Source organism: Monodelphis domestica, chromosome 6, assembly GCF_027887165.1.
Source record: "Monodelphis domestica isolate mMonDom1 chromosome 6, mMonDom1.pri, whole genome shotgun sequence".
Classification (NCBI taxonomy): domain Eukaryota; kingdom Metazoa; phylum Chordata; class Mammalia; order Didelphimorphia; family Didelphidae; genus Monodelphis; species Monodelphis domestica.
In genome coordinates, this window is record NC_077232.1 from 31,956,708 (window position 1) to 31,983,746 (window position 27,039).

At 39.2% G+C, this 27,039-nt stretch overlaps 1 protein-coding gene across 1 annotated transcript in view; it reads right to left on the minus strand.

Annotated features, from left to right (window-relative positions):
- The window catches only part of HSD17B12 (hydroxysteroid 17-beta dehydrogenase 12), a 153,516-nt gene that overhangs the window by 56,682 nt on the left and 69,795 nt on the right, over positions 1-27,039 (minus strand). Inside the window, exon 3 of the mRNA XM_001367642.4 lies at positions 26,745-26,820. Coding sequence (XP_001367679.1) covers positions 26,745-26,820 — 76 coding nt within the window. The remainder of the gene's footprint in view (positions 1-26,744; positions 26,821-27,039) is intronic.

Below are 27,039 nucleotides of genomic sequence, written 5' to 3' on the forward strand. Positions count from 1 at the left end.
GTTTGGGGAAGGGTAAGGAAAGAAAATGAATCTTTTAACAATGGGAAAATATTCTAAATTAAAAAAAAGTTTCCAAAACTTAAAAAAAAAACAAAGAAAAAGAAAAAGCTTTTGACAAAACACAACACCCATTCCTATCGTAAACATTAGAAAGTATAGGAATAGAAGGACCATTCCTTAAAATAATAATAAACAGTACATAAAACTATCAACAAGTATCACCTGCAATGGAGACAAATTAGAAGCCTTCCCAATGAGAACAGGAATGAAGCAAGGATGCCCATTATCACCTCTGTATAATTGGAAATCTGTTACCCTAAAAACTGAATTTCCCAAGAGCCCACTGACTTCCTGTCATTATGTACTTCCTATATACAGGGGGATATATTGAATGTGGTTCCTGGTCTTGGTCTCTTTGTTTCCTGGGTTGCAACTGTGGTAGAACGCAGTTTTGAACAGGTAACTTAGCCACAGGCATGTGGTTTTTATTTTGTTACCTTTTTATTCCTTTATTTCTAATGATCATTGTACTAGAAATGCTAGCAGTAGCAATTAGGAAAAAAAAAGGAATTGAAGGGATTAAAGTAGACACTGAGGAAACTAAACTCTCACTCTTTGAAGAGTGAATTTTAGATTTTCTCCATTTTGCTTAGTCTTAGAATTCTAGCAACCAGGAAAAAGCCTTTGAAAGAAAAATAAAATGGAGGAATTCCATGTGAACTGGAGCAACTTCCTACTTAAGGATTAAGTGCTGAGGAGGATGGCCTATGACCGACATGTGCTAGCAAATGACAAACAAGACACAACTGACAGACTCCCTGGGTTGTCCTAAGTCAAGCTTAAGCTACCATTGGTACATGTGAGATGCAAGAAGTGATGTAAAGAACAGTCTATATATTTTGTGTCACTTACTCTTTGCTGACCCTCTCGCGCTCTCTCGGAGACATTGGGGTTTTTTCCCACGTTAGGAGCTCATGGTGGTGTTCTTAGCATTTTAGGCGGTTTGGCATTTGCGGCTTTACTGGTAAGGTGACTGGGAGAAGCTCTGTAGCGTCTTCCCTGAACAACCTTAGTGAGGTGACTAACTCCTCCTTTCCTTGACCTCCAACTCCTATCTGGCTTGCCAGAGCAGTCTAATTCCCTTTCCTCTCTCCCTTCTTCTTAATTTCTTCTATTGTAATTAAACCACCATAAAAATCCCAAACTGACTTGAGTATTTTATTGGGATTTAATTTTAATCCTGGCGACCACTAGTATAATATATTCAGTCAAAAACCCTAAATTTTACCCTTAATAGCAGATGATATGATGGTCTACTTAAAGAATCCCAGAAAATCAACTAAAAGGCTAGTGGAAATCATTAAAAACTTTAGCAAAGTTGCAGGGTATAAAATAAACCCACATAAATCATCAACATTTCTGTATATTTCCAAAATAATTCAATAGCAGGAGTTTGAAAGAGAAACTCCATTTAAAATCACTGAAGATAATATAAAATATTTAGGAATCTATCTACTGAGACAAACACAGGAATTATACGAACAACTATAAAATACTTTTCACACAATTATAACTAGATCTAAATAATTGGAAAAACATTAATTGCTCATTGGTAGGACGAGCTAACATAATAAAAATGACAATCCTACCCAAATTAATCTACTAATTCAGTGCCATACCTACGAAACTGCCAAAATTTTTTTAATAGAATTAGAAAAAAAACCAAACAATGTTTATCTGTAAGAACAAAAGATATAATTAGAGTTTTAGTGTTAAAAGATCACTCTACTGCAAATATAAATAACATAGAAATGGGTTTTTTTGAACAATGATGCATGTATAACCCAGTGGAACCACTTGTCAGATCCGGGAGGGGGGAGGGAAGAGGGAGGAATCATGAATCATGGAATCATGGAAAATTATTCTTTTTTTTTTTTAATTTTAATTAATTTAGAATATTTTTCCATGGTCACAAGATTCACATTCTTTTGCTTCGCTCCACTCCACCCACCCCTGTCCTGTAGCCAACATGCAATTCCCCTGGGTTTTATATGTGTCATTGATCAAGACCTATTTCCATATTATTGATATTTGTGCTAGGGTGATGATCATTTAGAGTCTACATCCCCAATCATATCCCCCTCGACCCATGTGATTAAGCAGTTGTTTTTTTCTATGGTTCTACTCCCATAGTTCTTTCTCTGAATGTGGATAGCTTCTTTCTCATAAGACTCTCAGAATTGTCCTGGGTCATTGCATTGCTGCTAGTAGAGAAGTCCATTACATTCGATTATACCACCGTGTATCAGACTCTTGTGTATAAGATTCTCTGGGTTCTGCTCCTCTCACTCTGCATCACTTCCTGGAGGCCCTTCCAGTTCACATGGAATTCCTCCAATTCATTATTCCTTTTAGCACAACAGTATTCCATCACCAACATATACCACATTTGTTCAGTCATTCCCCAATCGATGGGCATCCCCCCTCATTTTCAAATTTTTTGCTACCACAAGGACTGCAGCTATGAGTATTCTTGTACAAGTCTTTTCCCCTATTATCTCTTTGGGGTACAAACCCAGCAGTTCTATGGCTGGTTCAAAGGGCAGACAGTCTTTTAGCGCCCTTCCAGCATAGTTCCAAATTGCTATCCAGAATGGTTAGATCAATTCACAACTCCACAAGCAATGTATTAATGTCCCAATTTTACTACATCCCATGGAAAAATTTTCTAAATAAATAAGCAAATAAATAAAAAAGAAAAGTAAAGGGAAAAAAGAAATAGTGGTAGTGTCAATCCAAACTGCACATTGCAAAAACCTAACCTAACATCTACTCTCTAGTCTCTAACTCAGGCAACTCAGGGCTCCTAAAAGCCTGGAATGCTCTCTCAATCCTTACTACCATATCCTAAATCCCTTCAACTCAGGAAACCTTTCCCAATCCCTATAACTGTTAGTATTCTCTGATTCCTCAAATTGTCTTCGATTTATTAATGACTTCACATACCCCTATAGCATAAGTTCCTTTGGGGTAGGGCTAGTTTTTTGGTTCTTTTCTTTATATTCCTAATCCTTTGCACATAACAGGCCTTTAAAAGTCTCTTGAATATAGGTGGTAAGCAACATTTAGACTTGGAATGTGAATGAATCATATTCCCAGTCACATTCCCTAGCCTGAGCATAGGGAGCACAGTTTCCAGTGTTTAACAAATATTTGCTAAATAAATGAATGTTGAATGAAGGACTGAAAGGGATGTGGCATGAGTGCTAATTAGGCGGCCCTGAATAAGAGAGATGGACAATATCTGAACCAGCAATAGGGAAGGACAACCTGCATAAAATAAATAGCTTAAGTCACCCTATGCTTCTATCAGCAATTTCAAGGAAGTTTCAGGGAAGTTCACTTTCCTTTCTCTGTAACACAGAGAAAGATGAAAGTCAACACAATTCCTTTGCAGATGTCAGAGACAGCCCCATCATGTACTGTAACATTCACAGGAATATGAATTCCCATTGTAATTAAAGATAATAATTTAGCTATATCAAAGAAAACCGGCACCAGCCATTCATCAGGCCAGAAAGGGAGAGCAGTTTGAAAACTGAGGTTACTCTGGATCTCTTACATGGCTAGAGCCAGGAATCAAGAAGCATCAGTATGAATTCATATTTTTGTTATGATCTTTAGCAAGTTGCTTCAACTCTGAACTTCAATCTTCTCATCTGTAAAATAAAATAATGCCAAACCCAGTAGAAAATGGTGACAGTATTCTGGGAACCATAAAGTGCTATAGCAATGAGTTTCTTATTTTTCCAATGCCCACCTACTGCTTAAGGTAATTTCAAATGTGAAGATACAAGGTGATCCAAGAAGTAAAATTAGCAAGTATAAAATCAATTACCTGATTTTGAAATGCAACCTACTTTCCTAGAACCAGAAGGGCCTTGAAATAGGCTGCCCACTCAAATTTCATAAAATTCCAACATTTTAAAAATCTAAATTATGGAAAATAAATGCCTTAAAATAATATGAAAACAAGTATTTAGCACACTTTAAATTCAGAGGATATTGGAACTGGAAGGCAACTTTTGAAATACAATTAATCAAACTCTTTCACTTAAAATTTTTTTATTTAAATTTTTTTCAATTATACATTGAAATAATTGTTAGCAATTGCTTTCTGACATTTTGCAACCCAGCTTCTCTCCTTCCTTCCTTTAAACTCTCCCTGAAACAGGAAATAATCTGATAAAAGTGATGCCAGTAGTATGATGCATTCTATATTTCCATATTCCTTGTGCCATGAAGGAAGACATGTATTACAAGAAAAACTCATGAAGGAAATAAAATGAAAAACTGTATGCTTCAATCTGCATTCAGACTTGTAGAAAGGAGGTTGCAAAATGCAAGAAGAAGATGCAAGACCAAAATTCTACTTGGAACTCTTAAGGATCTGGGACTGGACACAGGAGACAGTAACTGGAAAAGCAGTTAACAGTTGGTGCTGGACTCCTTAGGAGACAGGAGGTGTATCCATCCTGCTTTCTGTTCAAGATACTGAGAGGGTAGCTGTTTTTTGTATTCCTTCTCTGTTCCTTGTTTAAATATCCCTCAGAGTTCAGTCAGATTCTCAGAACTCCATTGTTCTCCCCTAGAAGGTACCAGGTGCTGCAAGTTCCAATGGATTCTTCCAGCTAACTCCCTGTCTGGTTTCTAACTGATTTTCCCTATTTTTCTAAGTTTTTATCTACCTGGCTTGCCAACTGAAATAGTGGGATTTGGGGGAAGGGAAGGTTTTAAGGAAGGGATCACACAATGGAATAAAACAGTTTTATTAACAAAAAGGCAAGGGAATGACAGGGGATGAGGAAGTAACTTACTATTGCCCACCCAGATATTAACTTACTAAAATTTCTAATCTAACTTAATCTGACTACTAAAGAATAGTTAAAATGGAGAGGGATTTGGTAAGGGAAAACCAATCTAGGGCCCTAAGGCATTCTCACAAGAGTCCTCCTTTGATCCAGAGAAAGATGTCAACACCTCCAGAATAAATCCAGTTTCTCTTGGTAATGTGAACAGCAGGAAGCAGGCAGGTACCTCAAGACAGCCACAGAGAGGGAACTGAATGACTTTTCCTTGGTCCACCCAAGGAATACCAAAAAACAGCTACCCTCTCAGTATCTTGAGAGCAGAAAGCAGGACACAGCTTCTGTCTCCTAAGGAGCCCAGCACCAACCGTTAACTGCTTTCCAGTTACTGTCTCTTCCTGTCCAGTCCTAGGTCCTTACGAGTTCCAAATGAAATTTTGGTCTTGCATCTTCTTCTTGCATTTTGCAAACTCCTTTCCAATTTCTTCTAAGGCTGTGAATAGTATTTTGCATCATAAGACCTTAGGATTATCTTGGATCCCTGCATTGCTGACAATAGTTTAGTCCTTCACAATTGATCATCATAAAATATCTCTATTAACCAGTACACATTATTGGTTCTTCTCGTTCTATTCACTTCACTTTGCAATACCTTTCCAGGTCTGTTTGTTTTTGTGATCCTCTTGTTTGCCATTTCTCATGGCACAATTCTATTACAACCATATACCATAACTTGTTCAACCATTTATCCAATCTGATGGACATCCCAATGGTTTCCAATTCTTTGCCTCTACAAAAAGAGCTGCTATAAATATATTGTGAATATATTTCCCTTTCCTCTTTCTTTGATTTCTTTGGGATACAAGCCTAGTAGTGGCATTGCTGGATGAAAGAGCATTTGTAGTTTCATGATCCTTTGGACATGGTTCCAGATTGTTCTCCAGAATGGTTTATCAGTTCACAGTTCCACCAATAGTACATTTAGTCTCCCAATTTTCCAACATCCCCTTCAAAATTTAGCATTTTTCTTTCTGGTTAATGCCAATCTGACATGTATGAAATGGCACCAAAAAGTTGTTTTTAATTTTCATTTTTCTAAACAATAATGATTTAGAATATTTCCTCATGACTAAAGTTTTAATTTTTTTATCTGAGAATTGAACAAATTGTGGTATCTGCTGATGATGGAATACTATAGTGATCAAAGGAATGAACTGGAGGAATTCCATATGAACTAGAATGACCTCCAGGAAGTGATGCAGAGTGAAAGCAGCAGAACCCAGAGAACATTATACACAGATATGGATACACTGTGGTACAATCGAATGTAATGGACTTCTCTACTAGCAGCAATGCAATGATCCAGGACAATTCTGAGGGACTTATGAGAAAGAACGCTATTCACATCCAGAGAAAGAACTGTGGGAGCAGAAACACAGAAGAAAAATAACTGCTTGATCACATGGTTCTATGGGGATATGATTGGGGTTGTAGACTCTAAATGATCATTCTATAGCTTTAAATGTGTTTCTTATAGATAGTATATTGTAGGATTCTGGTTTTTAATCCATGCTGCTATCCTCCATTTTGCAGGTAAGTTGATCCCATTCACATTTCTAGTTATAATTACTAATTGTGTGTTTCCCCTCATTCTGCACCTCCCCTTTGCTCTTCTCTTTCTCTTCATTCAGCCTTGCCCATTTCATCTTCTGACCACCACCTCCCTCAATTCACCCTCCTTTTTGTCTGTCCCCCCTTTCTCTTATTCCTCCTCCTTCCCTAGCAGTAAAGGTGGGTTTCTTCTGTTGACTGAGTATGAATGTTATTCCCAATGTAAGCAAATTCCATGAGAGTAAGGTTTGAGCACTGCCTGCCACACATCCCCAATCTTCTCTGCATTACTGACTCTTATGCTTCTCTTCACATGACATCATCTATCCATTCTATCTCCATTTTTTTCTGTTCTCCCAGTATGCTCCTCTTTCTTGTCCCTTAATTTTTAAAATATATCCCATCCTATTCAACTTACTCCTTTTCTTCATCTATGTATATTCCTCACTACCCTAATAGAGATAAAGTTCTAGAGTATCTAATGTACTTTACGTCAAGTATCTCAAAAATCATAGATAACTTAAGTATCTCAATTAAAATCACCCCATGTAGGTATATAATTAGTTTAATCTTATGGAATCCCTTAGGTACTGACTTTTCTATTTTACCTTTTTATGCTTCTCTTTAAGTTTTAAATTTGCTCATCAAATTTTCTTTTCAGCTCTGGTATTTTTGTTAGGAATATTTGGAAGTCTTTTATTTCATTAAACCTCACCCACCCTCCCCCGAGGATTATGCTCAATTTTTCCAGGTATATAATTTTTGGTTGTAATCCTAGCTTCCTTGCCTTCCTGAATATCTTATCCCATGCCTCCCTCCCTTCCCTTAATGTAGAAGCTGCTAAGTCCTGGGAATACTGACTATGCATCAAAAATATCTAAATTGTTTTCTTCTGGCTACTTAAAAGTATTTTTCACTTGGTCCTATAATTTTGCTATAATGGTCCTGGGAGTTTTTAATTTAAAATCTCTTTCAGGAGGTGATAAGTGAATTCTTTTGATATCTATTCCCCTTCCTCCCCTTGTTTGTGAGTATCAGGGCAGTTTTCCAAGAGGAAACAAAATAATGTCCTCTCTCCCTCCCCCCACCCCCCCCCATGGCTTTCAGGTATTCTGATGATTTTTAGATATCTCTACTGGATCTATTTTCTAGGCCAGATGTTTTCCCAGTGAAATTGTGTATTTCCCCTTTTCATCCTTTTGATTTTGTTTTATTGTCTCCTAATGTCTTATGGAGTAATTACCTTCCATTGGCCCAATTCCATATTTTAATGAGTTATTTTCTTCTTTGCACTTTTGTGTTTCCTTTTCCATTTGGTCCATTCTAGACATTAGGAAATTGTTTTCTTCATTGTATTTTTGTATCCGGATTTCCATTTGGCCTGTTCTAGTTTTCACGAAGCTATTTTCTTCATTGAAATTTTTCCCAATCCTTTGACCCTTTCAATCAATTCTCCTATCATATACTTTTTTAAATTTCTTTTCAAATTCTTCCAGTTCTTTTGGGGCCTGAAACCACCTCACACTTTTCTTTGAGGCTTCACATGTTTCTATTTTGGCACTGTTGTCTTCTTCTGAGTTTGTTTTGATTTTCCCTGTCACTAAAGTAGCCTTCTAATGTCACATTTTTTCTGGCTTTTCTCATTTTTCTAATTTTTGTTTTTTCCTGTTACTTTGCCTAAATGCTGAAGTTCTGCTCTGCTCCTGGTGAAGAGAGAGAGCAGTGTTTCAAGCTTGTATTGCAGACTACTCTGCTGCTAAGGGTAGGCATGGCTGCCTTTGGGTCCCACAGTATGCATCTCTAGGGGGTGGTCTGGCTGGTTTCCTATGGGGAGGTGTGTAGTTATTTTGTCCAATTGGCTTTCACTCCCCAGCTGCAAGTTTTTCTGGTGTCTCATGCACTGCATTGGTTCCCACTTTGCCAGTTTATGCCACATGCAGTGTGTTGAGGCTGTCCCCAAGCTACTGGTTCCCCTGGATGCCTCACTTGCTGGGCTACTTTCCCTTTTCACCCAGTGAAACAGGTCCCCCTGGCATTCCTTTGTGTTGAGAAGGGGTTTTCCCCCCCTTTTATTTTTGGGGAGGGTTTTGGCAAGCTGGGAGCATTACTCCACCATCTTAGCTCCCAAAAGTAGAAATTTCCAATCCCTTAATTTTATGGGAGAAGTGATAGGTCACAAATTATCCAAAAACACACAGAAAGCACCAGAGATAAAACTGGATCAAAGACATTCTGATGCCTGGTCTCAAGCTAATTCCATTAGTATATTAAGTTGATTGTTCAACCTTATTTAAAAAGGACAAAAGGGATCATTAAAGCTATTTCACAACCCAGAATACCCTTCTCTAATTTAAAGACCAAAGAAGTCCCCATATCTCCTTACCAAAAGCATTAGGCTTAGAGGCCCATAAAATGGAATTTATGATGCAGACCTCCATGACAAGTACATCTTGGGTTCAAAAGGGTCATCAGGGATGCAGAAAAATATCTTTAAACTATTTGAACATAGGACAATGGCTTGTCTAGAAAAGCCCCTTGAGTATAAGCATTGTTATAGAGCACATTAATCAGTCAAGACAAAAGCACAGGAGGGGCTGTTGCTATCCCCAATTTACAGATGAGGAAAACGAAGCAGGTAGAATTTAAATGACTTACCAAGAATCACACAGCTGGTAAATGTCGGAGGTAGGATTTGGACTCCAGGTCCAGTGCTCTACCCATTGTGCCACCTGGCTACATAATTCATTACCAGAGCCATACTCGAAGCTTTTTCAGCTAGGACTAAAGCTTTTTGGAACTGGGCTCCATTGTTATTTCCTTGAAAAACATGAGTTATCTCCATGCCAGGAGTAGAACACTGATGAAAATCTTAAGAAAAAAACAATTCACCTCCTAAAATATCTTTAAAGTCTTGGAAAATTTTCTCTTAAGAATAATAACAACTCTGGGGGCAGCTGGATGGCTCAGTGGATTGAGAGCCAGGCCTAGAGACAGGAGGTCCTGGGTTCAAATCTGACCTCAGATACTTCCCAGCTGTGTGACCCTGGGCAAGTCACTTGATCCCCATCACCTAGCCCTTACCACTCTTCTGCCTTGGAGCCAATACACAGTATTGACTCCAAGATGGAAGGTAAGGGTTTAAAAAAAAAAAGAAGAATAACAACCCATCAATTTAAAGAACTTAGTGAAAATCACACAAGATAATATTTGTAAAGTGCTCTAAACCTTAAGGTGGTATTTCAATGCTACCTCCTATTATATCTTGTCTGAGGATTGATCTAGTGAAGCATGAACAAGCTAAGTGTTAGACTAGCTATGAAGTAATGAATTTTTTAAGTTGTAGCAACTCTTGAAGACCATCCATGAGGCTGTACAGGGAAAGAGTGGGCATAGGCAAAAGGCAAAAGGTTTATCCTTACTCATGAAATTAAAAATGAAATTATGAACATTTACTTTAGATGCCTGGCAGTTGTAAAACTAGAATGGGAAATGAGTTGGAATAAATAACAAATGCTGAAAACGCAAAATCCTCTGCTGTAACATTCTATGGTCTAGGACTAGAAGGGGCTGTAATCTAGCTCTGCCTCCCCTGTTATCCAATGAGAAAACTGAGGGCCAAAATAATTAAGTTTTTTGCTTAGGGCCCCAGAGTCATAGCTTGGATTTGAACTCAAATCACCTGATCTCAAAGCCAATATTCTTTCTACCATCTGTTGTTCAGTCATGTCTGACTTCATGATCCCATTTGGGGTTTTCTTTGCAAAGATACTGGAGTGGTTTGCCATTTCCTTCTCCAACTCATTTTACAGATGAGGAAACTGAAGCAAACAGGGAGAAGTGAATTGCCTAAGGTCACACAGCTAGTAAGATTTTGACACTAGATTTGAACTTACAAAGAGGAGTTTTCCTGACTCCAGGTCCAGGGCTCTTGGCCCCTGTACCACCTGCCATATTATACTGTGATGACTACCATACTTAGGCTTCTAAAATGTCGCTTTCCAGAGTTTCTAGAAAATACCATTCATTGGATAAACTAAACATGCCACAACTTACAAAAATTGGCACTGACACTGCCTGGATGTCTGGTTTGGGTTTGTGTGTCTGATGTATCCTTTTTTTTTTTTTTAAGCTAAAAGAAATGAATTATGAAATTTGCTCAAAACAAGCGAGCTCGATGGAATACCACCCCAACAACATTCAAGTCACTTCTGAAAATCTTAGGAATCACTGAAAAAAATGTCATCGTTCATAAAAATCTGTCAATGCCAAGAAAAACCATTCACAAAAAGATTAGGAACAACCTACATTCCTTCCCAAGATGCATTTCTCCATTCAAGGAAAAGTAGCAGCTCCCATGATTTGATTGCCCATTCATGCTGAATCCTGGAGCTACTTAGTGCCCAGGGTACAGTGCTTCCTCTTGGGAACACCCATAGATTGGTAAGAGTCATTCTATTTATTTCTTTTCCCTTCATCTGCCACACGCAGCTGCAATGGATATATAAAGAAGAAAAAACCCTAGGGAGACATTGCTATGTGAAATGAGGACGTAAGTGACATTCAACCCTACTCCAAGCATGGTCTGGTAATCGCATTAGGGGGAAAATGAAGTTAATAGCTTTTGTGTGTTGTGCAGGACAGGCCATGGAAGAGAAAGGCCAGGCAGCTCACCAGAGCTCATTTTTATAAAATATTACCTGCAAGCGTGCATGTGCTTCCATGCACACATATCTGTCTGTCAGCTTTAAAAGAAGATGGGCTTAAAAGGAGAAAGACTATCATCTCTTCCTGCTGGTCTTCCCTTTTTGAACTGGACCAAGGAGCCTGAGGAATCTCCACTACAATGAACATGATCTTTAAAATGTCTGCACCTCTCAGCATTAGCCATCATCATGTGGTGTCATACCAAATGGGGTAACTCTCCGAGCAATTCTGTTTATAAATGTGACAGTCAGACCAGACTATCTCAAAGGTCCTTTTGGGGTCCCTTTGGACACTGTAAACAAGGAATTTGCCAAGAACAAGGGAGACCTGCAAAGGTTGGAAAAAAATGTGTCTGGAAGGGCAATGGAATATTCAGGAGCTGGCGGGGAAGGGAGAATTCCATGAAAGATTCAAAAAAGGAAAACGGTTGGCCAGAGGAATTTCTGGTCAGTCTCTTACCCAAGACTCTGGAAAGAGCTGGTTAGATTATCATCTCTTCTAATACCCTTTTTTCTTGGCTGAGCTGAAGGAAAGTATTCTGCCCTAAACTGAAGATCATCCTGGATCACAATTTCCCCAAGGGGGACTATATCCCTTGGAAGACAGTTTTAATCCCACCATCCAAAGTAGCCATAGGGAATAGTTGGCAGGGTCTCCTTGGTCCCTCTGCCCTCTACCCTCTGCTCTCTCTCTCTCTTTTCTTTTCAAGAAATAAATTAGATCATTTAGATTACAGAAGAACCATATCAAAGCTTGTGTAATAGGAGGGAGGATTTTAAAATCAAAGAAGGCTGGGAAGAGTTGACTCACCCTCAGGTCAAGTCAGGGTTGACTCCATTAAGGTTGTCCAGCCTAGGAGAGGAAGAGTGCTACCCAGAAATCAGCCCCCAACAGCAGCTGGTTTTCTGGTCCCAGCATCTTTCAAGTCCCCTCCTTTTCTCTCTCTATTACAACACTCAAGGTCCAACAACCACATCCATGAGTTACTACAGGGGAACTAAATTGCTTTTTCTGCCAATTATTAGCTTCTCAAACATCAGGAAAAGCAGTGATCGTCTAAACACAAAGAGTCCCAAGGGTAGATTTCATTTACGAGTTCCCACCCGACTGACTATGTTGTCCTAACAAATGATGTTTTTCCAATCTGATCCAAACTTAGCAAAGAAACATATGAAATGCCCCAAAATTCACAGTGCAGTTTTCAGCTATTAAAGTTGTATATGAAATACAATTCTATTAGGTTTTAGGAAAATATTATGAAAAAAATTATTGTATTATATAATTTTTTAAAAGATGAACTTCTGAAACTATTCTTTCTTTCTTTTAAACTTTTAAACCTTTATGTTCTGTTTTAGTGTCAATTCTAAGACAGAGGAGCAGCGAAGAGCAGGCGATTGGGGTTGTGACTTGCCCAGGGTCACACAGCTAAGCGAGAGTTGAACCCAAGCCTTTGACTCCACGCCTGGCATTTTCTATCCACTGTGCTACCTAGCTGCCCCTATATAATTTTCTTTAAAGATTAATTTTTGAAACTATGCTTCCTTCTAAAAAGAGACTGTTGTCTGTTTCAGTCATGTTATCCTCAGGGCTGCCAGCTTGGGTTTTCGACAGCTCGCAGTCTGATCCAAGGTGGGCGTATTGGACACATGGCCTGAGGATGACTCTAGGGTTCAGGTATTTGGCCTTGAACAGCCCACAGAATTTTGATGGGCCTCAGTTTGCTCAAAAGAAGGTGTTGGGCCAGATTCTCTCCAGGACCAAGCGTGTGTGCTTTTCCTGCCTTTTCAGAAGCGAACTCCCCCATTGTGCCCAGGCTGGACGTACTGCAGGAGCTCCCCAGGGCCCCAAGCCCACGCCTGACCAAAGGGAGCTTTGAACATGCTGTTCCCAGCCAAGGGTGGCATGAGGCCCTGGTGATCAGCTGACACTCCTGGAGGCCCACCATCTTGGACCAAGCTCCCAACAGCATCGCTCTCCTGAACCCTCTACAGTCCAGTTTCTGGGCAGTCTCGGCCCCACAGGGCCAGCCTGCAAACCCCCTCCGCTAGGTCCCACACCTGCCTCACTTTTGTAAAGGGCTTTTAGCATGGCGCTTGCCACGTGGTAGGTCTCCCCAAATGCTTCTTCCCCTTCCACCATATCATCTTAAAATGACTTTCACAAACAACTGAGATTGCAATGTGAAATTAGATATCAATTAATGAGCAACTATTGAGCAGTATGCCCAGGCCTAGCTACGGCAGAAGCTGTGAGGGTGGAGATTTGGTATACAGGGCAAAAAGAACCAATTAGCCAGCAGCACAAAACAAAATATAATTAAATACTGGACTGCGTGGTTGAGACTCTCTAGCCAACTAGAGTCATGAATTCAACTCGATCAGTATTTACTAGGCTCCTCCTCTGGACAAGGTACTCTGGATGAAAAGACAAAGCCCACAAAGGCAGGTCCTGCCTTGGTGTCATGGACCACATGGAAGGAATGGGGCCTTGGAATAAGCCTCAAAACAGGAATAAGATTAGAAAGGCAATGGGAGGGTAAAATCAATGACAAGAGGCCCAAAGTGCTATAAGGATGGAGAGAAAAACAATCTGGACAGGACACTGAAGAGTAGTCAGAAGCAAGTTTGAATCCAGAGTGGAAGATTTAATTAAATTAAAAGTAAAGCAAGAGTTTAGAATGGATAAAGCAGAAAGTAGAGGTCTAATGGATACAGATGGCCAGCGACACGAGCAAAAGAACATCAATGTTGAAGGATAAAGGAGTTCATGAGGAAGAGAAAGCTATAAAGCACTCACTTGAGAATTGTGGTAACAGCCTAATAAGGGATTAAGTACACCAAAGAGGGAGGGTCCCAAGGACCTGTACTGAGAGGCAAAAGGACAGCTTGAGAGAGAAGGAAGACCTTCTTCTAGGAGGAAAGATAAGGACCAACAAAGAGTTTTCACATGAAATCAATCAATCAACATTCATTAAGAGCCTAATACATGTATCAGGCACCATCCTAAGGATTAGAATAAGAAAGGAAGATGACTTAAGGAGACAAAGGACCAGCCTGGGTTGGAAGAACTAGAGGCTAGGAGATCCCCTTAGGAAAAGGTCAAGGGAGTTGGTCTTAAAGTACCTCCCCTCAAAGCCCAAGTAGGATGCTATGGAGTCTGTGAACCCTTCTGCAAAGTACTTTCATCTCTGTATATGAAAAGACTTCAGTTATGACCTAAAGTTCCCTAAAAGACAACTAGGTTGAAGTAACAAAGTAACTTAAGCTTCATTTCAAATTTTCCTAAAACAGTCACCCCAGTAAGAGATTCAGAAATTATCATCAGAAACACCTCATTTCAACCTAAGAAGTTTGGCAAGAGGAAAGAATTTAACTTCTGAGAAGAAAATTATTTTTCTAAAATGTAATGAATTTTGGAGGCATCTGGGTGGTTCAGGGGGCCTGGCCATGTGATCCTGGGCAAGTCACTTAACTCCCATTAGCTAGTCCTTGCCTCTGTTCTGCCTTAGAAGAAGATGCAGTACTGATACTAATGAAGGTCAAGGCCTTCCTTATAAGATAAACAAATAAATCAATAAAATATAATGAATTTCAACCAGCATAGAGTTGTTTTAGATAGCACCTGGGAATCACTATACTTCTAAACATACTGATTAAAAGGGGAAAAAAATTCATAGAGGAGTGGTTTAGTATGTACATATAGAATTCATCATTACTCTGAATTTAGGATTTATATTTAAGGAGGAAAGGAGGCAGCATCTCATCCAGTTACTAAACTATTTGCCTATCTAAGAACTGGGAACTTCTTTCTCCATGCTCTCTTATTAGAGTAAGGATCTGGCACATGTACATTTATCTAAGTAGACTCTTGGCTCAGTCCCTACCCACTGGAAAACAACTTCTTCCCTTTCCTGTTGCCCTTCCTCAACCTCCCACAGCTCCTCCTCTCAGGCCACCCTCAGCTGAGAAGCCTTACTTTCTTTCTCTTCTCATTATCACTCATATGCTCCTGTCTCAAGGGTTTGTGAGTTCTTATTCCTTACCAAGGCTAACCCCTCTACTGCACACGCGATACCATTGCATCCTGTCATCTCCAACGGATTGCCCTTCTATTATCCCCAATCTATCAATATTCATCCTCTCTCCCATCACCTACACGCATGCCCATACCTCCCCATCCTCATCTGATCCATCCACCCTGCTAATTATTGTCTCCTCTGCCCTTTGCAGCTAGACTCCTTAAGAAGGCTTTCTACAATAGGTGCCCCCATTTTTCTCTTTTTAACCCTTTACAAAACTGTTGGTCACTTATGCATACACATATTACCTATTTTAAAAGATGTTAACATACAGATGAAAGAATACAGCATAAAGGATTCATTTCATGAAATTTTCATTATGAAATTTCATTATGATTCAAAGGCATCACATGAGTGGATTTAGATGCTCTTTAAAGTGCTATGTTCACTAAAAAGTGAAACCAATTTCACAAAGTACATAACTTTGGACTTTATCACAAAGTTAAAAGAAAAAGCAAACACCTCCTGTGTAAGAATATCAAAATTTTTTAGTGTTTCACAGATTCAATTTTTCCAAATTACTCTATTGCCTAACGTTACGTCCAAATAAATACTTACTCCAACAATGTAATAATTTAAGAATGAGAAGACAAACACCAACCATCTAGTCAAATTGGAAAAATTTCATTCTTCATTGGTCCTTATTCTTCCCCTTCAAAAGAGAATTTTTTTAAAAAGCACTGAATCATCAATAATCCAATAGGAGAGACTACTTACTACTTTGACGAAATTCTCCAAGCATAGCCAAGTATTTTAATTAAGAGGTACAATCTAACGTCTGGTTATGGTGCAGTACACTCCCACAAGCCTAATGCCAGCTGTGGAATGGCACCATTAATGCAGCTGCCTTAATTGGAGATGCAGACCTAAACACGTTAATTTGGCTGGCCCATGTAATTGGTAGGTATGCTAACATTTCTATTAAAATATCCATCCATAATACAGATGTTCTCCTCTATCCCAGCAAAAGCTACGAGCAGTATTAACAATAAGAGAAGTTGAAATGAACTACAATTGGTAGAAAAATTTGGACTCTTATGAGGAAAGGTTCCAAAATAATTTGGGATTATACATAGGATGAGGTTACTATATTAAATTTCAGAGGCATCTCTCTTTGCAGAGTATGATGAAGCCCTCTTTTTAGTCATTCCAAGAATACATGCTGTATACTTTTCTCCAGCTTTATCTCCCTCATGCACAGGTCTAACCTCATGTTTCTCCTTTGTTCAGAATTCTTCAACTGCCCACCAAAGTTTAGTAGATGAATTTACTTGAAACTCTTTAGTATCGAAGGCTAGTGGACATTGTGCCTTTCAGGCATTACCTCACATCACACCTTCCCATATGGGCTCAAATCCAGGCAGCTTGGTCCTCCGTCTCATGGATTTCACACTTGGGACACACATCACTTGTACAATGATCACATATAATCTTACACAGAGTTTTCTGTGGGTTTGTCATATCCCCCGTGTAATTTGTGAATTCCACAAAGGCACAGACATGAATATATTTCATCTAAACACCACAATGCTACTCATGTAGAACAGGTGCTTAAAAGTGTCTCTCTCTACTAATTTGTAAAGTAGTTTCTTCAGAAGTGTCTGATATGGAAGCAATCACATGCCCCTTATCACGGGCACTAAGACATCATACAGAATCATCTTTTGGTGCAGAGGACATACAGGCCACTTGCTAAGGGGATGTGGCAGAGGGTCCTTTCCTCCTCCAAAGAACTCCTCCCTTCTTTACAGAGGAATGGAGAGAATGTTTTACAAACAGACAAATTAGTCAGCAAAAATTTGATAGCATCTGAGTGTCAGGCAGCACACTGGATAATGGGAATACCAACATAAAAATTAAACAATTCCTGTCTTCAAGGAACTAATGTGCTCTCTGGGAAAATAACATGTACACAAATAACAGTAAATTCAAAATATAAACATAAGGTAGTCTAGATGAGGGAAGCACAGTTACTGGGGAAAATCAGGAAAAGCCTTTACAAAAGGTATCATTTCAGTTATGTTTTGAAGAAAACTAGAGATTCCAAAAAGGTCATAAGAGATCAGAGGGCTAGAATTAGAAGGGACGTCAGAGTCCACTGAATCCAATCTCGCAGATGCAAGAAATGAGGTGCATAGAAATGAGGTGACTTACCCAGGATCAAATAATTACCAAGTGTCAGACTGCATTTGAACCCAGATCCTCCTGACTTTCAGTCTAACACCTTATTCATATGTTGTTTCCCAATAACAATGTTAAGTCTATTGAGAAAAGGAGACTGAATAGCTGGCACTTCACACAGTGCTTAGCACAGACTAAGTGCTAAATCAATCATTCAATCATTTTCATTTACTCATTCATTCCATTTGGATCAGACACCTACTCAAGTCATACAAGATTATTTGAAAGATGGAACAGGACTGAACACAATGAAACACATTCCTCACACAAATAAAGTCAGATTGAAACAATTGGAAAAACATTAATTGCTCATGGATAAGTCAAGCCAATATAATAAAAATGACAATCCTACCTGAATTAATTTAACTATTCAGTGCCATACCAATAAAACTACCCAAAATGTATTTCACAGAGCTAGGGGAAAAAAAAATTCATCTGGAAAGAAAAAAGGTCAAGAATATCAAGGGAATTCATTTTTTTTTTTAAACCCTTACCTTCCATCTTGGAGTCAATACTGTGTATTGGCTCCAAGGCAGAAGAGTGGTAAGGGCTAGGCAATGGGGGTCAAGTGACTTACCCAGGGTCACACAGCTGGGAAGTGTCTGAGGTCAGATTTGAACCTAGGACCTCCCGTCTCTAGGGCTAGCTCTCAACACACTGAGCTACCCAGCTGCCCCCGAGGGGAATTCATTTTTAAAATACATGAAAGAAGAAGGCCTAGTCATACCAGGTCACAAACTATAGTACAAAGTGGTACTATAAAAACAATCTGGTACTGGCTAAGAAATATATTAATGTATCAATAGACTAGGTTAGGAAATGAACACACAGTAGTGATGACTATAGTAACCTAGTGTTCAATAAACCCAAAGATCCAATCTATTGGGAGAAGAACTCACTATTTAAAAAAAAAAAACTACTAGGAAAACTAGAAAATACGGCAGAAACTAGGCAAAGATCAACATCATCTCACACCATACACCAAGATAATGTCAAAATGGAAACTTGATCTACAAATAAAAGGGATACCATAAACAAGTTAGGGAACCATAGAAAAGTTTACCTGTCAGACTTACAAAAGAAGAATTTATGACCAAACAAGACATAAAGAACATTACAAAAAAATGGAGAATTTTGATTACATTAAATTTAAAAAGTTTCTGTACAAACAAAATCAATGCAATCAAGATTAGAAGGGAAACAACAAATTGGGGAGAAATTTTATGCCAAGTGTCTCTGACAAAGGCCTCCTTTTCAAATATAAAGAGAACTGACTCAAATTTATAAGAACACATTTGAAAAATGGCCAAAAAAATTTAAACAGGCAGTGCTCAGATGAAGAAATTAAAATTATCTCTAGTTATATGAGGAAACGCTCCAAATCATCATTGATTAGAGAAATGAAAATTAAAATAACTCTGAGATACCACTTCATATCTATTTAGGGTGGCTAACATGACCAAAAAGATAAATAATAAATGTTGGAGAGTATGTGGAAAAATTGGGATACTATGTGGAAAGGAAACAAGACTGACAGTTTGTGAGGGAAGGGGCAACTGGGAGTGGCAGTTGGGTCTTGTGACTAGCACTTCCTTCCTGATGGGCTTGACTTTTTTCCTGGTGTTGGAGGAGGGAGGAGCTTGTTCAGCCCAGTCTGGTGTGGGGTGCCTCTTCTTGGTTCAGCCTGAAGATTTTGGCCCAATCTCTTATGAAGGTCAGAAATGTTCTTGTTTGCTTTCTGTCTACTGCTAAGATTCTGAATTAGACAAAGCAGGGCTGATATAGAGTAGACGGGAGTAGGAGAACCCTCCGCCAGCCTCGGGGCCTGGCCTCAACTCTGAAGCTGAGGAAAAAACTCCAATCCCAACTGGTTATTAAACTTCATATTATTTGAATTCTCAGTTAGATAAGTGGACTATCTTTTCTGGTCATAGAGGGAGCTGAACTTCAATTCAGTCATTCAGGACAAACAGTTCTTTTTGGACCCCTGCTGCTTCCTCTCGGCAGGGGGCATCTTTCTCCTTTGCTTCACTGAGCAAAATTCCCTCTCTCCCCTCAAGTATTCCATACCCCCATAAGACCTCCCATTATCCCCCATTTTTCCAATCCTCCATCTCTCCCAATAAATATTACAACTAATGCACTGATGGTGGAACTGTATAGACTGATACAACCATTTTAGGGAGCAATAGAGAACCATACTCAAAAGGTCATAAAACTATGCATACACTTTGACCTAGCAATACCACTGCTGGGTCTTTATCATAAAGAGATCAGAGATGGGGGAAAGGACCTACTTGTACACAAAATATATATATTTAGCAATTCTTTTTGTAGAGAGAAAGAATTGGAAACTGAGGGGTTATCCATCTCTTGGGAAATTAATGAACAAGTTGTGGTATATAGTTGTAATGGAATACTACTGCATCATAAGAAGAGGAATAGGGTGAGTTCAGAAAAATTTGGAAAGATTTATCTGAACTGATGCTAAGTGTAGTGAATTGAAATAGGAACACACTGTATAAAGTAATAGAAATAGTGTATGATGATCAACTGTGAAGGACTAAACTATTGTCAGCAAAACAAGGTTCCAAAGTAACCCAAAGGGACTCATGATAAAAAAAAAATGCTATCCACAGTCAAAGAAGGAACTGTTAGAATGTGACTGTGGAGCAACTCACACCATCCTTTACTTTATTTCCTTCACAAGTTTTTATTATAGGATGAGCTCCTGTTCATGAATGACAATGGGATGATTTCATCTAAGCACAGAACACTTCAGAGTCTCCTACAAGAGAGCCATAATCATATCACCTAACTGACTACACTAGAAAAATGAGGCAGATAAAAAATGTCTTTTGTACAGACTTTTTTTCTCCTTGAAGGAAGAACCCATAAAGCTGGTCTGTTAGTGCCTATATCTTAGGCAGTCACCAAAAATAAATAGTGAGCCAGACCCCAAATTGGTCAATAGGCTCCATGGATTTGTATTTGGGAAATTATACAGATTCCGAGTTCCTTCCTGAAACAAAGTCTCATCAATATTCATCTCTGAAAAATTATATTTTAAGATCAAAGAACAATAGAAAGGCATGAGGTAGGCTTGAGTGAGTTCCAACATATTCACCAATGAAAAATTGCATAGGAGAAATAGTGTCAAGTGGGGTATCAAAGACATGATCAGAAAAGGCAGATAGTCAGGTAGTGAGAGTATTAAGTGTCAGAGTGAGGGTCAGTCTGCCTGTTCTACTGATAACCATTCTGTGTCAGAGATCTAAGAGCATCCCGTGCACCCTGAGTGGATCCATTAAGGAGGATTTATGGGAAACCACGGATAAGAATCATACAAAACAAGAAATAAGGAAAGAGTGAATAGTGACCTGTCCCAATAAAGGAAATACCCACATTAACAGGATCACAAAGGCATCCACAATCTAAGTAGAGATCATTGGGTACATGTACAATCAGTAATGATTGGGGGCGGAGCTTGAACTTTCTAAAGATCTCAAATGCCTGGGTAGTGGTACAATCTTTCACTTTCAGTAGGCCTGTGTAATCCTAACTTTGAATCCTCAACTTTGCAAATAAAGGAGTAAAAGTTTTTCATTTAAAGAAATTTCAAAGAAAATGGTCTTATTTACATTACCACCTTACAAATGGAAGGCAGTTATTCATTTTCCATCTTCCTTAAACTAGTAAACTTCCTTCGAATGGTCATTTTATTGCACAATTTTCTCTCTCTCCCCGTCTCTCTCTTTCTCTCTCTTTCTCTTCCTCTCCCTCCTGCCCCCACTCCAAGGCTGAAAGCAAATATTGTTGTTTTTTTCCCTTACTGTCCTAAAGGGTACATAGCCAGATAGGCTGATGACAAATTGATGTGACAGGCAAGATTTTTTCTACCCATGACAAGGACAAGACAGTTGGTTTTCTTCCCCAAAAACAGCCTCCTGGGAAACGTACTTACCGTGACCTCTGTATACTTAAGAGGAGAACTTGCCCTCCCCTCCCCCTCCCTTCTCCTACTGTCTCTGTAGGTGACGCTCTGTAAGGACACCAGAGTGGTGGGATTCTGCAAAGCCGTTTCCCTGACAAGGGACCAGGACACAGCAGATGGGGAGGGAGGGCACCTCATTTGAGACACGAATGTGATCACAGAGAGCATCAACTTGAGGGTGAAAACGTTCGAGCTGGAAGGTGTGCTGGCCCACCTCGAATCCATCATCCTCATTCTAAGAAGACATTCAGCGTCAAGGGGAAGCAGGCCCTACGAGGCCGGTCTTTTTCTCTACGGCTGCTGCCTCTTATTGCTGGGCTGCAGGGGGCCTGCTGCAGGAACACCGAAGAATGGAAACGGCAGACGGCTTGAGGACACACGTAGGAAAGGTGTTCGCCACTGTGTGAGGCCTGTTTTACTATCATTAAAAAACAACCACTGCCCTGCTCTGTGCATTACTAACATCATGAATACAGAAATGTTTTGAGCCTTTGGGATAAAACATGACATGGTTCAATCTCAGCTGCCAGTTTCCCAATAGAGACGCCGAGGCTTGGCTCCAGAAGTAGGCTCGTTTTCACACAGTCCACGAGAGACAGACTCTCAAAGGTACCTGTAAAAACTGATAACAGGGATGGACAGAGGAGGAGAAGAGTCATATGGGAAAATGGCCAGGCGAAAGATTGCTTTCCTCCCAGGGGCACCTGCTTGGACTATTTCTTCTCTCCTTTGGCCTTCTCTCTTTTCCCCTACTGGCAGGAAAGGAGACACATTAGATCCAAGGTAGGAATATTAGCCTGGATCCAAGGAATGTAGCCTTGAAAGAAGGCACTAAAGCCTTTGCCACACCTCAACACCTGGCCTAGCTGGTTAGCCAAAGTGAAAACAAAAAATGATTTCCAGGATTCCATCCATAGAGACCAGGGTCCTCGGGAGACTAAGTTCTAAGTTCTCTGAGTAGCCCTCCAGTCTCCTTCTTTCAAGTGTGACTCAATTGTCCCTGTGTCTTAGATGCCATCAAGTTCTACCTTTCTCTCCAAACCCCATTTAATTCTATCTAATAAATGTTAAGTGCCTACTATGTGCAAGGCTCAAGGAAGTGAGGTGGCACCAAAGCACACACACTGTCAGGTCTGGAGTCAGCAAAATTCATCTTCCTGAGTTCAAATCTGGCTTCAGACACTTAACTAACTGTGTGTGACTCTGGGCAAGTCATGAAACCCTATTGGTCTCAGTTTACTCATCTGTAGAATGAACTGGAGAAGGAAATGGCAAGCCACTAGAGTATCTCTGCCAATAAAACTCCAAAAGGGGTCACAAAGAGTCAGACACAACTGAAACCACTTAACAACACATGCAAGGTTCAGAGCTAGGTACTAAGGGAGAGACAAAGATAAAGAAGACCCTACATTTGGCTCAAGTTGCTTAATATCTCATCAGAAGGATAAGGCATAGAACAACTGTGTCACAATGCAGCAAGTGAGAAAACAAGTGCTGTGAGAAATGAAAAGAGGGAGATGAAGGAAGGCTTCATGAAGGAAGCAGCATCTCTCTTCCCCTAATACACATTAGAACCATCCTGTAGTTTCCCTCGCCTGCATTGCTGCATTCTGACCCCAAGCACCACTGACATCACTCTTGAGTGTCCTGCCACAGCTTCAGGGCCATCCCCTTGATTACCTGCCCTGCTTCTATCTTCTGAACATCTTTGAAAGGCCTCAAATGGAATTCTTATTCAGACAAGCCATGAAACCCTTATTCCGGATGGGTTAAACTTTTAATGAACAATTTTAATACAAATACTAAACAAATTATTCTCAAAAAAAGAGAAAGAAAGCACCCTAACAAATTCCTTTTCTTAAAGATTCTTACCTTTTGTCTAAGAATCAATATCGTTTATTGGTTCCAAGGCAGAAAAGCAATAAGGACTAGGCAATGGGGGTGAAGTGGCTTGCCCTGTTGAAAAGCTAGGATTGTATGAGGTCACATTTGAACCCAGGACCTCCCATCTCTAGATATGGCTCTCTATCCACTGAGCCACTTAGCTGCCCCCCAGACACCTTTTATAAGACAAATATAGTCCTAATACCTAGACCAGAGAAGGATAAAGCAAAGAAAGCAAAATAAAGACTAGCATCATTACTGGTTGTACAAAAATTTTAAACAAAATCTTATCAACGACAACCATTAATCTAAGAAACCATCCATTATAACCAAGCTGAATTTAAGTCAAAGGCTGCATTTCTTTGATTCAGGCCAATATTCCTACATTGCATCTAGTCCATCTACTTCTCTGGGAGTAGGAGAAAAGAGAGAAGGTTCGACATTAGGAAAATGATCAACAGAATCATATTTTTAAAAATCCAAAACATGTGAAGTTATCAACAAATGAAGAAAAAGACTGAAAAAATATGACACACATATGCTAAAAGCCCTACAAAGTACAGGTGTAAAAGGATCCTTTTTAATATCATAAAAAGGATTTAAAACCAAAAGTAAGCATCATATACAAGAGGAATATACTGGAACCTTTCCTAATAAATAAAGGAGTGGAGTGAGGACATTCAGTCTCCTTGTTAGTGTTTTATATAGTCTACAAAGGTTAGCAATATAAATAAGACAAGAAAAATAAACTTAAGGCATAATATACTAGCCAAGAGAGGAAAGAATTATCTCTATTTGCTGATAATGTAATGATTCACTCAGAAAATCCTAGGGAACCAGTAAAGCTATTAAGACAATAGTTTCAGCAAAGTTTCGAGCTACAAAACAAACCTGTAAAACTCCAGCAGCTTTTCTATATAATAATAACAAAAACCCAATGAGCAATGAAAGGGAAAGTCTATTTAACAACTTAAATGGCTGGAAGAATACTGAATGCTCATAATAAAAGTGACAATATTACAAAAGAAAAAAAAATATTTAATCATACCAAACTATCAAAAGGATACTTTACAAAACTCATTTGAAAAATTCATTTGAAAAAAACAAAATATCAAGGAAGAGTTATGGGAAAAGGAATAAATAAGGGACAACACCTTTCTGCTATATAAAGCCTTTGGGCCAGAATTTGCACTCTCTCTTCCTAATCTTACCTACTTCTTCTTTCTATAATGTGATTCAAAGTTTACTTCTGCCTCTATAGCTTCTGCCTCTATCAATCTTTACTCAAATGCACTCCACCATGTTTCCCTCCCCTCCCACTTTTGACATTCATAACAATTAAATCTTTTCTATATCCTATCCTTTTTGAATAAAATACATAATTTCAGATCTATATTCCAGACTGTGATACTTACAGATTTGATGTGTTTCACAAGATTAGGATACATGATTTACCATGCTTAACACACATACATTTTTATATTTGTGAAAGATATCAAAGGCCATGATTTTTTTAAAATCCTTACTGTCTGTCTTGGAATCAATACTAATTATCAATTCTAATGCAGAAGAGCAGTAAAGGCTAGGCAATTGGGGTTATGAAACTTTCCCAGGGTCACCTAGCTAGGTATCTGACTCCAGATTTGAATCCAGGTCTTTCTGACTCCAGGCCTGGCACTCTATCCACTGGGCTACCTAACTGCCATGGAAACCAAGCATTTGTAATCACTTGGGCCTTTGATTTTGTTTCCTGCAAACTTTGAGCTGGCCTACAGAGATTCTCCTTCCTAAACTATAGATACTTTATTTGGTAGGGTGGGGGAGTAGAGGCGGACATAAATAGCTTAAATAACTGGTAGAATGTAAGCCACTTGAGATTAAGGATTGCTTCATTTTTGCTTTGTGTCTCCAGGATAATAATGGAGAACATGAAAGCAAAATGATCTGGCCACATAAGTATATTTCTTTCTGAATAAATTGAACAAACTACAATGAGTAAAGAATATTACAAACTGTGTAGTATATCAAGTTGTTGTTAAATTTTAATAAATGAATATAATAAATTAGATAATAAGATATTAAATATTCCATTTCCAAAATTTTTTCAGCAAGACACTTCTCAATATGAAGTATTTACAACTGCCCAGCAACAACTTCTAACCAAACTTCTGGTCCGGGATCTTCCCAATTTTAGCAATGGTAGGCAATCAAATTTAGCCAGGTTGGAGTTGACAAACCACACATTCTATTGTTAGCCTCATATGCTAGCTTGGCTGGGCTATATAACATCATACTTGTCTGGCAGAGCTTTCAAAATCCTGGGTTCCTTCCTATTATAAGGAAGAGAGGGTTAGAGCAAGTGTGCCGAGGCATGAGACTAATAGGGAGAGAATTCTAGAATGGGAGTAAGTAAGGGAGAGACAGTTAACTGAGGTTTAGGGGTCTTTCTCTGGCTTTGACCTGGAGAGACAGGCTGCTTTTTCCTTAGTGGCTGACACTCCCCTGTACTACCCTGAATTACCTATCCTGTCTTGCTGTCCGGCTGCCCTGCTACTTTGCTGATCTGTTTTATCTACTGCAGTTGCTGGTGATCCTGAACCATCTGGCATTTGACTGTGAGACCAGGCCTGGGTCCTTTGGGATCTAGGACCTTCCCTGGGTCCTATCAGGCTTACATAGACCCTTTCCTTAAATTAGTTTAGCTTAGCCAAGAACAGGGCCTGAGGTTTTAGGCAGTGAGGATTAGAGTAGGAAAAATCACTGAAGAAATCTCTGTGAAGAGATATTAGATCCGAGGGTATTTGTTAGGAAATTGGCTTCAGGTTATACCATAGCCTTCTACCTTATTCTTTTTTATTAAAATCTACTTTCCCATCTCATTTAGTGGTCTGTGTGTGCCATCTTAAGAGTAAGGCTCTGCCTGCACTGGGCTCTGTTGGCCTTCCCAAACCTGTTATCTTCTGATACTGGCCCAAACCTATCCATCTGGTCCCATTCCCTAAATCACCCTCCTAACATTCCAGACCAGGAAGATGTGAAAGTGAAGAATTAGCAAAAGAATAATGATGATGATGATGATGATAGTGACTGTAATGCTAACGATGATCATTCCTGAAAGCTTTTGGGTTTTTAAATACTATCCCAGCAAAGCATAAAAATATCTGATTGGGTCAATTCAGCTGGAAAGGCTTCGCAGACAGGATCCAGGAGTGGACTGCTAGCCTATTAATGCAAGAACGAGCCTAGAGAAGCTCTAAGACACTCAGAGCACCACATTGCCTGCAGGGGGGGTGAATTTTTTCACCACAGCAATTTTCAAAGACTATCTACAAATGCAGAGGTAATTACATATCATTCAACTCTAAGTAATAATAAAAATCACCACCACTACACCAAAACAACAGGTGCTGACATGAAAACGTACTTATATCATTAGCCACCTCCTTTAGTTTTTCCTGGGATCTGCTGATGAGGACAATCTTCATTCCACGCTTTGCCAACTGCAAACAAGAGAGAGTAAAGACAATTAAGTATGTGCTATGTAATGCTTTCTCAGCCAATATGACCTTAAAAGCATTCTACATTAAAACAGATCTCTTCCTAGTCATTATTACTGCTCCTTTAATTATATAACTAAACCAACCATAGATTGTTTGGTTTAAAAAGTTTAGTATACACAAAGTTCTCACTGAGAGGACTGAAAAAAACTTGAGTGAATA